The sequence below is a fragment of the Leucoraja erinacea genome, chromosome 38, assembly GCF_028641065.1.
Source record: "Leucoraja erinacea ecotype New England chromosome 38, Leri_hhj_1, whole genome shotgun sequence".
Taxonomy (NCBI): Eukaryota; Metazoa; Chordata; class Chondrichthyes; order Rajiformes; family Rajidae; genus Leucoraja; species Leucoraja erinaceus.
Window position 1 is genome coordinate 7805920 of NC_073414.1, and position 13449 is coordinate 7819368.

Genomic DNA, 13449 nt, shown 5'->3' on the forward strand with positions numbered 1-13449 from the left:
CAATTCAATTTAATTCAAGAGATGCTGAATAATTTCTCATCTGTCATGTCAGAGTCTGAAGGAGAATTGTGAGGAGTTACTCAGTCTTAGCTGCAATTACCAACGTACATTGTGACTTGTTCTATGGAGCCGTGTTAAACAAGGAGCGGCAGTATTGAAGCAGCCCAGTGACGGCAAAATAAATCCAGTGAGTGTGCGGAGGATAAGAAATGAAAGATAATGGATCCTGGTGCATGAATGTTGCACGTGGTTGGGAAGAGGAACTCCGTGTACTTGAGTTTGCTGAGGATACAGAGGAAGGAAATCTTGGAAACTTAAAAAAAAATAAAAAAATCCCCAAATTTTGTACATCAGAAGCAATGCAGAGAAAATGTGTTCCTGACAACAGAGGTTAGTGCTATGATTTGAGAGGAAATTTTACAAAGCAACCTGAGCCAGATTAACATGGGATTGAAAAGAGAAAACGACAGAAACACTCAACATGTTGGTCAGCATCAGTGGGGAAGAAAAAAAATATTGTCAACAGTCAGATCAAAGCTCCTTAATATGAATCGGAAAGGTGAGAGGGCTTTGGTGGCACAACTAGTTGAGCCACGGCTTCACAGCTCCAGTGCCCCGGGTTCAGTCCTCACCTTCTGTTGCTGTGTGTTCTCCCTGTGACTATGTGGGTTTCCTCTGGCTGCTCAGGTTTCCTCCCTCAAAGGTGACCAGCGGTTAATTAGCCACTATAGATTGCTGTTAATATGTAAGGTAGACAGAAGTGCTGGAGAAACTCAGCGGGTGCAGCAGCATCTATGGAGCGAAGGAAATAGGTAACGTTTCGGGTCGAAACCCTTCTTCAGGTGGAGGGTGGGGGGGGGGGGGGGGAGAAGAATGGAAAAAGGAAGAGGAGGAGCCCGAGGGCTGAGGGAGGGCTGAGAAGGGGAGGAGACATCAAGGGCAATTGGAGATTTCAATGTTTATGCCGCTAGGGTGCAGACTGCCCAAGCGGAATATGAGGTGCTGCTCCTCCAATTTCCGGTGGTGCTCACTCTGGCCATGGAGGAGGCCCAGGACAGAGAGGTTGGATTTAGAATGGGAGGGGGAGTTGAAGTGATGAGCTACCGGGAGATCAGGTTGCTGTTAATATGCAGGGATAATGGTAGAAATTGAGGGGAGTTGACGGGAATGTGGGAGATGGTTGCTTGATGGCTGCCATGGATCTGATGGACAGAAGGGCCTGCTTCTGTGCTGTATGAGTCTGGCTCTCCAAGTTAGGTTAAGTGCAGAGAGGTGGGGGGAGGCGATGGATAGGACAAGATTAGATGTGGCCACATTCCACTCCCAGCCCTACTCTGACTTACCCGTTTGTGATCTCCTATGTAAGTTGCAGCTTTTAAACATGGTAATCATGTATCTTGTACAGGAGTAGAATAATGGTTCAGGCTTAAGTACCTGCAAACAAATTTAGAACTGAATCGGAAGGTTCCTCACAAAGCACAATCAAAACTTGGAGTGATCTTTCAACAATCAGTCGGAGGTGAAAGTCTTGACACAGCCTTTCTTTTCCTTAACTAATATGATGAAATAGATTCTATCACAGCTTATTTGACACTGTTCAATGTGCATTTCCAGAGAGTGCAAATGGAATCAGTGCCACAAGAGGTCATGACTGCATTTTATAGTGAGAGAGAGCGTTTGAGATACTGTTGCTCTTCTGCAAACTTGGGACTAGCCCATTTTACACACCACTGCCTGCTGCTCTGGTATGAATCAGGTTGAGGCTCAATTCTTGGCTGGTGCACCTACTATAATGCAATGATTGAAATGGTCTCGCCATTGCGTGGATTGGTGAGGAGTGAACTGTTGAGTCAATGTCCAATGGCTCCCTACGAGGGACTCTACTTCAAATCTGGTCTCTATCTGAAACATCACCTGTTCATTTCCCTCCACAGATGCTGCCTGACCCACTGAGTTCCTCCAGCATTTTTTTTTGCTCAAGATTCTGGCATCTGCTGTTTCCTAGGTAGACAAAAGCGCTGGAGAAACTCAGCGGGTGCGGCAGCATCTATGGAGCGAAGGAAATAGGCAAAGCTTCGGGCCAAAACCCTTCTTCAGACTTTGTTTCGGCCAGAAACGTTGCCTATTTCCTTCGCTCCACAGATGTTCCCGCACCTGCTGTGTTTCTCCAGTACTTTTGTCTACCTTCGATTTTCCAGCATTTGCAGTTCCTTCTTAAACACATCTGCTGTTTCCTATATCTGCTTCTCTTCAATGCTTGTACATATTTGTGGAGAGATAATCACACTAAATTGTTTCAACCGTATCTCTTCACTGAAATGTATGCTGTCTAGGAAGTAAATGTAAGGCTAAATTGAATTTTTGAATTAGAATATTGAATATCCTAAGCCTTTGAAATTGTCTGAATTGAGCAAATTTAGATTTGAATATGTACATCAACACTTTGATGTCCTAGAGTGATAGTCACAGAGCAATACAGGCCCTTCAGCCCAACTTGCCCACACCGGCCAACAATGTCCCAACTGCTAGTTGGCAGCAAAGATCTTATAGCGAAGCTTCGCTATAAGATCTTTGGTTGGCAGCCTTTTGATCAAAGTACATTATCGATACTACAGAAAATATAATGTTACACTAATGATTTGCTTTCATGTCATCAAGTCTACTTATGATCCCTTGATTCTTGATTATGCATTTTTCACAATTGCAAATAATTCACAATTAGACACAATAAACAGAAATTGGATAGAAGTGATTTGGATCAATGAATCACGAGCTTACTTCCTCTGTTTGTCATTTACTCTGATCCCCACCCTCCCTTTTGTACCTAAGCCTGATTTAAACACTGACCAATGTCTCTTAACAATGACCTGCGAGAGTGTCGTTCTTAATGACTTGCAAAAATTCCTTTGTACACGGTGCATTTTATAGTTTAGCTGAAGTTTTACAGTGTGAGAATCTTCACATTGTGAGTCTCCCTGGGAAACTTCTTGATTCTGTAGTCTCATCCCCACACATTTAATACGAAGAGTTGAAGAGCAAGTGTATGTGGTGTTGAAGCACACTTCTTGCAAGGTAATGTGAACACATCCCACTACTTTGAACCTGCATTTGTTGATCTATAAAGGATGTCTTTTAAGATCGGCAACAAAGCTACATGCACGTGGAACTATGAAAGTTAACTTCTTTTGAAGACCATTTGTAGGTTTCAGGATTTATATCTCTGAAGATTCGCAATCCCCAAGCCCACGGTTATTTCTTTGCTGGTTCGTTCCAAGCAAGGTTCCTCCATTGTCTTATGTAAGCATGCAGGTTTTGTGTGAGCATTGTTGGTGGTTGATGGTTGGTAGTTGGCATCAATCGGTTCTGTTTTCACTCAGCCTTCATGTACTTCATCACTTTCCAGCACTGATCACTGGATAAGCACAGGCAAAGAATCCTGACTCCATGTCCGTTCCCTCTTCCTTGGGCTTTAATATCCTTTAATAACGTCTGAAGAAGGGTTTCGGCCCGAAACGTTGCCTATTTCCTTTGCTCCATAGATGCTGCTGCACCCGCTGAGGTTCTCCAGCTTTTTTGTGTAACCTTTAATATCCAGTCTGGTTGTAGGTCCAAGGCACTGATTCCTGCACGTGAAATACTTTTCCATCACACATTTGTAAAGTGCATTCATCATTATGGTCGAGTGTGAATTTCTTTTGCCTCTTTTTTTGCATCCCCGCCACGAGAGTTTTGAATATCTACGCAAAGTGTGTTAGCTGACACAAGCCTCCATTTGACACATTAAGCGCCCCACATTAAAAACAAAGGGAATGCTTCTTCAAGTAAGTGCTAAGTACCTTTCATCACAGTCTTACCACTAGCTACAAGGTGGGAACTTGTGTTCCCACAAACCCAATGTTAAGTTCCCAGACTCAGTGGCAAATTATTTTACAGGTAGTTTTAGATACTGCTGCTCTTGGAGTGACTGATCCAACATCACTGAGACACATTCAATATTATAATTGGTTCCCCACAAGCAAAAATCAATGGGTTGAAACTTGCCGGTGTGATTATTGTGGAAGAAAACCAATGGTGAGTTCCTCACTGCGGTTCAGCACATTGTTGACTTCTGTGTCCATGCATTGCAGAGTAGAAATCAGGAATCTAACCTCCAGCTCTGCTGCTCAAATGCTGTGTACATGGCTCAGCACTTGTGCTGCTGTGCTGGAACTTACCTTGAAGCTCATGAGTTTCGAGCCAAGGTGACAATGACACAAAAGTTGAAGCTCATTTATACAAGCAAGACAATAAAACGTTTTATGACAACCTGGCTCATATAAATTGCATCTTTATGAAATCATGAGTTTAAATGAATTACTTAATAAATCGTGGATTTGTGATGAGGTTTTTTTTCTTGGTCGCACGTTATAGTGGTGACTCAAAAAGTTAAAATCAAGAAGAAATCTTTTGAATGGTCTATAGTGCTACTCAAATTGAAAATATTGCAATATACCTATGAATGATGTCTGAAGAAGGGTCTCAACCCAAAACATCACCCATTCCTTCTCTCCAGAGATGCTGCCTGGCCTGTTGAGTTACTCCAGCATTTTGTGTCTATCTTTGCAATATACCACATCTATCTGGCAATGTAAAATGCTGCATTTGACACCCTGTTGCATTTGTGAAAATTATGTTCACATTTTGAGATGGAATATCTGTCAATTGAAACCTTTTGTAAATATGGTATGATACGGGTTGCTGTGCAAGGGAAAATATCTAAAACTATCTGTAAAATAATTTGCCACTGAGTCTGGGAACTTAACACTGGGTTTGTGGGAACACAAGTTCCCACCTTGTAGCTAGTGGTGAGACTGTGATGAAAGGTACTTAGCACTTACTTGAAGAAGCATTCCCTTTGTTTTTAATGTGGGGAGCTTAATGTGTCAAATGGAGGCTTGTGTCAGCTAACACACTTTACGTAGATATTCAAAAAACTTGTGTTGGGGGGGGTAGGTGCATTCAAAATTTTCATCCCTCCTCTATTTTGTCATGTTCTAATATCCATGGATAGATTTCCTACATTATGGCTATGTTTTGGATATATTCAGCGATTGAGTCTGGGTGGAAAGGTCCAAGAATTCAATATCCTTGGGTGAAGAACCGAAATGTTTCCTTTAAACATTTATGATACTATCCTTTTGTAATATCAACATTGTTTTTCTACCAGTTTGTTAATTAACCAAGAGAATAATTCAGTTGCCTTTTAGTACAAATATCAACACTATTTTCCATTTAGGTTGGACAAAAACAACTGCATATTTTACATGGTACACAAAAATGCTGGAGATACTCATCAGGTGCAGCAGCATCTATGGAGCGAGGTTTCTCCAGCATTTTTGTGTACCTTCGATTTTCCAGCATCTGCATTTCCTTCTTGAACACTGCATATGTTACATACTTACCCGACCAAATGATTTATTTTCTTTTAATATCTCTCAGTATCTTAAAAAGTAGAACAAATTGAATTTAATCTGTTTTAGTCCACATCAGCAAAGTGATAACAGTGAAAATCAAAAAAACTAGATATGCTGGAAATGTGAGATAAAATCAGAAAGTGCTGGAAATACCCAGCAGGTCAGGATGCAAATGATGCTGCCTGACTTACTGACTGTTTACAGGGAACGTGATAGAAGAGGTTTGTCAACCTTGCCACAATGTGGCGCTTACCAATAACATATTGTGGGTGATAATTCCAAAAATTCACAATCATACAAGAGCAGTAAATAATGGAGCAGCATCTCATATTTTGCTTGGGCAGCCTATAGCCCAGTGGTATGAATATTGATTTCTCTCACTTCAGGTAGCCCTGGCATTCCCTCTCTCTCTATCCCACCCCCACCCAAGTCACACTAGCTTCTCATTTTCACCCTACAAATAGCTTATTATGGCCTGTTTCCTTTATCATAATTACTTTTTTGCTTATCTTTCATTCATTATTCGTTATCTCTCTACATCATCATCTATATCTCTTGTTTGTACCTTAATTGGTACATGTGACAATTAAATTGAATCTTGAATCCCTAACCAGTCTGAAGAAGGATCTCGACCCGAAACGTCACCCATTTCTTTCTGCTAATACAAACATCCAATCCCCAAAAGAGTACACAGTTGGGACACGAACACGCATTTTCACCCTGATGAATTTACAGGAATTATTACATTTATTTTGGCAGTGATTGAACATGGATTAGTGTTTTCTGAGAGTTTTAACCACAGCAATTGCCATTCTATCTCATTGGCTGGAATGATTAAGGAAAGTTCAACAATGCATCTGTGCTGAATTAAAGATGAAAATTGCTGTGAAGAATTGTTGCCAAAATGGTTCAACACACTCACTTTTGGGAAAGCACTTTCAGGCTATTAGTGCCCTAATTCCACTCTATGCATGGAACAGCATCTCAATCATTTATCTGCATCTGGCAATGAGATGAATGCTGCTGCATTTTTGATAATTACACCACCTCAATCAGATGACAGTTATTTGTTCCTTGATTTAGAAAATGACACCATTTGCAATCAATAGAAGCAGTTGGAGGCAATATGGTGGTTCAAACTCTTTTTGCCGTTCGGCTAAATCTTACATTGGTTCCATTTTCCAACCACATCCGCAACTTTCCAGCCATATCCCCACATGCATTCATTCCCTTAATTTCCTCAAAGATCTTTACATCTGTCTGGAATGTAAGTTATGATTTTCCAGGTAATAATTGAGTAAGCACGTCTCTAGAGTAGAGAATTTCAACATCTTGCATCCAGGAAAAAAATCATCACATCTCATTCCTAACTGGCTAACTTCAAATCTAGATAATATGACAGTTCCAGACTTGCCAGCTGTGGATAAATGCCACAGTTTCTACCTTGTTAATCTTCAGTGTTGCATGTTTCAATGGAACCATGACAAAAATAACAGGCTATTTCTTAATTCTCATAATACTAAAGCCTGATTCTTGGAATCAAACTGGTAAATAGTTACCTGCATTTAAGGAAAGTATATATTTTTTTATTGAAGAACAAAACTATACACAACGTTCCCGATGTAGTTTTCTAATTCGGGTTGAGACTCATTCAGTCTGAAGAAGGGTCTCGACCCGAAACATCATCTATTCCTTCTATTCAGAGATGCTGTCTGTCCCGCTGAGTTACTCCAGCATTTTGTGTCTATCTTCAGTCCCAACCTCTATACCTCTATAGTCAATATCCTGACTGATGAAGGCCAGCGTCCCAAAAGCCACTTACGATACGATATGATGCGATGAATCTTTATTCATCCCCGGAGGGAAATTGGCCTGCCGGCTCTCACAACACACAAGGTACACAAAAAATTGACATTAAAAGTGAAAACAAAAAGAAGAAGACAAGCGATTGTTGTCTGGCTGCCGTGTACACAGCGCCTTCAGCGGAACAAATGAACAAACAAACAAACACAGACGTCCCCTGGGCAGAGGATTCTAAAGACTAGAGTCCCCCCCCCCCCCCCACACACAGGGTCCCCCTTTGTTCTCCCACCGTCCCTCACGGTGATCCCCTAATGCCGGGTCCCCCATTGTTCTTCATGGCGGTCCCCCCTACGCCGGGTCCCATTGTCTTACCCCCCCCATGCTCATTGACCGCAAGGCCCCACCGCCACCGAGGCCCAGGTAGGCGGTGAGGCTCCCGCTGCCGCCGAGGCTCCCATCACCACCACCGCTGAGGCTCCTTTGGCCCAGGCAGACATCGCTGCCCGGCATCTCTGTAGTCCCTTGGAAGTCCTGTGGAGCGAGTCGGGCCTACCGGGGCGCGTCCCGGTCTTCGGCCATCATTCTGGTCGTCGGGGGCGCGGTTCTTTGCCGGGTAGATCGGGCCGGAACACTTCGCCACCTGTGACACCACTTTCACGGATCTATGATTTGTTCTCTTCAGCCCGTCTGCTACTATTCACCTTGAGGGTCCTACTCTGGTTTAACTTACCAAAAATGCAGCATGTCACAAAATCTGAACTCAGCCCATTTGCTAAGCGGATTCTGCTGTAATTTTTGATAAACATCTTCACCAATTATGATAGCATCTATTTTAGTGTCATCTGCCATCTTACTAATCACGCCGTGTGCATGCTCATCTAAATCGTTGATGTAGATGACAAACATCAATGGACCGAGCACTGAGGCACATCACTAGTCACCGGCCTCCAGTCTGAAAACTAACATTGCTCCGCTACCCTCTGCTTCTTTCTGTGAAACCAATTCTGTATCCAGTTAGCTAGCTCTCCATGGATGCCATGCTATCTAGCCTTCTGGAGCAGCTGCCATGCAGAACTGTATCAAGGCTTTGCTGATGAAAATGACGTACCATGTACATTAACATTCATAGCAATGTTCAATGGTACTTTAATGCCACATGTACTGAGGTACAGTGAAATTCATTTTTGCTACAGTCAGTACAAGTATTACTATCGCCAAGCATATCTTATGTACAGTACAAGTGTATTGAAATACTACTACACTGAGACAGATGACAAGAGTTGCCAGATTTGGGATTTGGCACCATTTTCAAGTCCCAGTTGTAGTATAGCACAGCAAGTAATAGTAAAGCAAGCTATATTATTAATAACTAAACCTACCTGAACAATAAAATCTTTCTGAACAAATTTAAAACACACATTTGCTGATCAAACAATGATTCAAACAGTATTAACATTTTGTGAGTCAGAATCTTCCCAAGACTTGTGTTTTGACATAAGAACAAAAAACGCTGCAAACATTCAAAACAGCCAACATCTCTGGAAAGAGAAACCGTTATTATTTCCGATCCAGCACCTCTCATTAGAACTGGGTAATTACCTTTTTCTAGATTACTGTGGGGAATTCAACCTAGATGTCCACTGATGGCAACAGGACTTGTGTAAGTATGCTTGGATTACTTCTATAATGACCTGGTGCAATGTTGCTGCTTACTTTCAGCATTTCATTCTCTCATAACTACATCTATTTATTGAGTTTAGTTTAGAGATACAACATGGAAACGGGCCCCTCGGCCCACCGAGTTCGCGCCAACCAGCAATCCCCGCACATTAAAACTATCCTACAAATACGAGGGACAATTTACAATTACACCAAGGGAATTAACCTACAAACCTGTATGCCTTTGGAGTGTAAGTTAGTATGTTTTTTGGTCAAGTATTCACATACAAGGAATTTGCCTTGGTGCTCTGCCCACAAGTAACAACATGACATACAGCGACAGTTACGAATGACTCAGAAAATATTAAACATTAATAATAATAAAACATTAATGATAAAACACCATTGATCGAGCATGTGAACCAACAAAATACCAACCAACAAAAGAGTGTGGGAGTAAACCAGAGAAAGCCCACGCAGGTCACAGGGTGAACGTAAAAACTCCGTACAGATAGCACCCAGAGTCAGGATCGAACCAGGGTCTCTGACGCTGTAAGGCAGGAAATGTACCGCTGCGCCGCTGTGTATTTCTCACCAGTTGGTCACGTGAATAAATGTTTTCATTAATGTATTAGTCAAAAACCATTGTCATCTCAGAACAAGTTAGGGGAGATAGACCAGTGAATAATGCTACTGATCACCTTCTCAAGAAAGAAGGACCTGTATTTTTGTTGTGCTTTTCAAAGCATCCCGAAAACATACAGACAAGGAATCATTTTGAATTGTTGACACTGTTCTGATGTAGGTATGATGACTAATTTGCTTGCAATCCCAATCTCAGTAATGAGATTGTAAGCAATTTTAATGATGTTAGTTAAGAGATACATTTTGGACAGTTTATTTGAGGTAACTTTAAGCTCTTTAACTAGCCTTATGGAATCCGTATTGTTGTCAGCAAAAAGATTTGTGAATATTTTTTCCTGCGGCTATACAGAGCAGATAAGGTTTATCATCTGTTCAGTCTGAAGAAGGGTTTTGGCCCGAAACGTCACCTATTTCCTTCGCTCCATAGATGCTGCTGCACCCGCTGAGTTTCTCCAGCATTTTTGTGTACCTAAGGTTTATCATCTGATGTGCAGCAGTCTGTCAGCCTAGAATTTGTGCTTGTTTGACCTAAACAAACTCCTATCTCCTAGAGTATTATCTATTTAACTACAGTGGACACCTTTACTGTCTATATCAGTGATGGGGAAGCCAGTAGCTGGTGAAGTTCTCCATTTGAAACCTAAAAGATGAACTTGTCCTGCACGCTAACATCGTCTTGGCTGTGTTTCCTCAACTCTGTTTTCATGACCGAGCCTTTTGATCTTCTAATAGTCCAAAATCTTGTTCAAAAATTGTGGATTGGTTCAACGACCAGAGCCATTTTAGGTTTGAGAATTCCAAACATTTGCAAACCTGTGACTGAAGAGATTTCTTTCATCTCAGTTTTGACTCATTTATTTCTACTCTCTTTCTAACTGTCCACCAATTAGTCTACGATTCACACCAGTAAAATCTCCTGAACCCGTCATCTCTAATCTTTAGATAGACACAAAAAGCTGTAGTAACTCAGCGGGACAGGCAGCATCTCTGGAGAGAAGGAATGGGTGACGTTTTGGGTCGAGACCCTTCTTCAGTCTGAAGTCTCGATCTGAAATTAATCCATTCCTTCTCTCCAGAGATGCTGCCTGTCCCACTGAGTTACTCCAGCATTTTGTGTCTGTCTAAAAAATTAGAGATCACGGATTTGGGAACATTTTATGGATGACGTTTCGAGTCGAGACACTTCTTCAGCCTGAATGAAGGGTCTCGACCTGAAACATCACCCATTTTTCTCTCCAGAGATGCTGCTTGTCCTGCTGAGGTACTCCAGCATTTTGTGTCTATCTAAAGACTAGAGATCACGGGTTTAGGAGAGTTTTATGGATGACATTTCGGGTCGAGACACTTCTTCAGACTGATGAAGGGTCTCGACCCGAAACGTCACCCATTCCTTCTCTCCAGAGCTGCTGCTTGTCCCGCTGAGTTACTCCAGCATTTTGTGTCTATCGTTGATTTAAACCAGCATCTGCAATTCTTTCCTACACATCTCTAATCTTTATCTTTACTGAATAAATGCTTTCAAAAAACGCTAAGGATATTACACCCATGGCCCTTTATCTACCCCGCTGACCAAACCTTTATAAATATTAGTAGATTTACCAAACACCGTTCCCTTGCGTAAGCCTGCACTGACTATGACTTTTTTTTTTTTTTAGTTGCCTCACCACTAATAGATTTGAGCATTTTCCTGCTACATATGGCTCCCCATTTTGTCTATTATAAGAGTTCCATTTGTTGTCTTTTAATTCACAGGTTTAAAAATCCAATGGGTTGCAGGGAATGAATAATGTTTCACTATTTTTGCAACACTTGGTATGCCAAGTCAGTTATTCACTCTGGGAGAGCCACGATTTTCCATATTTCTGATATTTCTATATTCTGGGATGAGAACGTGAAGTTTTTTTCTAATAATTTTACTGTTATCTAACTGCCTATATCATTTTTTTATCTCTGCCTGTGAGGTACTAACTTTTCTTGATCATGACTACTTTTAGTGTTCGGCTTTTAACATACAGTGCAGCTGCTGATGGTTTGATGACTGCCTAACACATGAAGCATGCAAACCAGAAGGAGCTGTTTAATTCTTGTCCGTGCTGCAATAATAGCTGATTTTATCCACTGCTATAGATGGACCATTACAATTGGTCCGTGGCTTGAGGGAGGTACTGATAAAATCAGCTCCTGCTCTTGCCCCCTAATTGTTATTCGGTGTTTGCTCCTGTTTCGCCGGTGGGTGAAGGCAGGATTGGGCTTGGCAATCATGCCCACAAATAGCCCGTGGGCAGTCAATGTTTAAAACAAAGAACATCCACTTGTATGAGTAGCTTGTAAACCCAGCGAGAGCCAAAGCCTTTAGGATAGAATGGGTTTAGGGAATAAATATGTGGATTGACTTCTACTGCCTGCTGCTAATAAAATCTCGGCCTAGCAGCAGACCTGACTTCAGCTACAGTGTGGGTGTTGACTGTGATTTGGGGACCAGCTGCTTCCCCAACCATTGACAGATGTATTTGAATATTCATATGTTTGGAGATTAATTTCTATCTTAATTGGGAGAATGGGATTGTGGTGTAGCGTGCTCTCAACCTGCTGATAAACAGCCTGCATCAACTGATCACTTTTTTTCCTCTTTCTCTCTCCGCAGATTCCAGATGAATTTGATAATGGTGAGTAAAATCAATTTGGAATTGTTTGCACTACTCGCTATTGGCGGGTGGAAGCAAGTTTTCTAAGTGGCACAATCTGGACAAAATGGCCTCTATTATTTAATAAATACTCAAAATGTTATTTCTGATCACAGATGGTCCTCTATATTGAAGTGGGATTTATTTACGATAGAAATTGAGTCTCCTTCTGTCTTGCATTTAAAATTCTAAACTTTTCAAAATGAACAGTTTGCAGGACCTAGCTACATCCGAGGAATATCAAGTAAAGAGTGCTTTGTGAGCTTGGGAGAGAATGTGGCCATATGTCTGAACCTTCTGAAGTTTGTAGTCGGCAGGGCTGTACTCTGCATATTGCCAACTTGGACAATTTAACATTTTTATCTAGCCAATTAATCAAGCTAATTTACCTACAAACCTGTAGGTCTTTGGAAACCGAAGATCTCGGAGAAAATCCACGCAGATCACGGGGAGAAGGTACAAACCCCATACAGACAGCACCCGTAGTCGGGATCGAACCCGGGTCTCTGGCGCTGCATTTTGCTGTAAGGCAGCGACTCTACCGCTGTGCCACCGTGACTGCCCGGTGAAGTTTCTGTTCCCTGTAACTTTATAGATATTATTCCCAATGTGGCAGACCACTTCAATGCTACTCTTAGTTACAGTGTGACCTTCAGCGCCATGGGGACCAACCAATCTTTCCATGTGTCGCATTTGTATTGAGAACTAAACTTTCAAAGTTGTTGGTAGGCATGGCTTCGGAGGACAACATTGTACAGAACAGAGCTTACCGATCTGCAATTGAACTTTTGAAGTTGTAGTTCCCTCTGAGAAAGCTAGATTAGTTATGCGATGGAGTAGTCAAATTTAATACAGAAGCATGTTATTATCCCTGATATTAACTGACCGATAACATTAGCTTTAGCTCCCATACGCTGAAGGAAAATATGAAGAGGGTTCACAATCTTTATCACTATGCACAAGTTCTGTGTGTTTGTTTATTAATTTGTGGGATGTGGAGTTTACAGACAATGCATTCCTAATTGATCGTGTGAAGGGTAGTGAAGATATTACCACAATGTTTTGAAATTCTAGGATGCAACCCAGCTGAAATATGTGGTGATATATTTCGAAGCCAAATTGCATGGGAGCCTGCAAACAGTAGCAATCCAAATGCCTACTGTTTTTGCTCTTGGTTGTAGTGGTTACATCTGCAATTGATGTGA

General features: G+C 41.6%; 1 protein-coding gene across 1 annotated transcript in view; it reads left to right on the top strand.

Moving 5' to 3' along the window:
* Positions 1-13449, top strand: part of timm50 (translocase of inner mitochondrial membrane 50 homolog (S. cerevisiae)) — a 108442-nt gene that overhangs the window by 37223 nt on the left and 57770 nt on the right. The window contains 1 exon segment of the mRNA XM_055663784.1: positions 12205-12226. Within this exon segment, the coding sequence (XP_055519759.1) occupies positions 12205-12226 (22 nt within the window).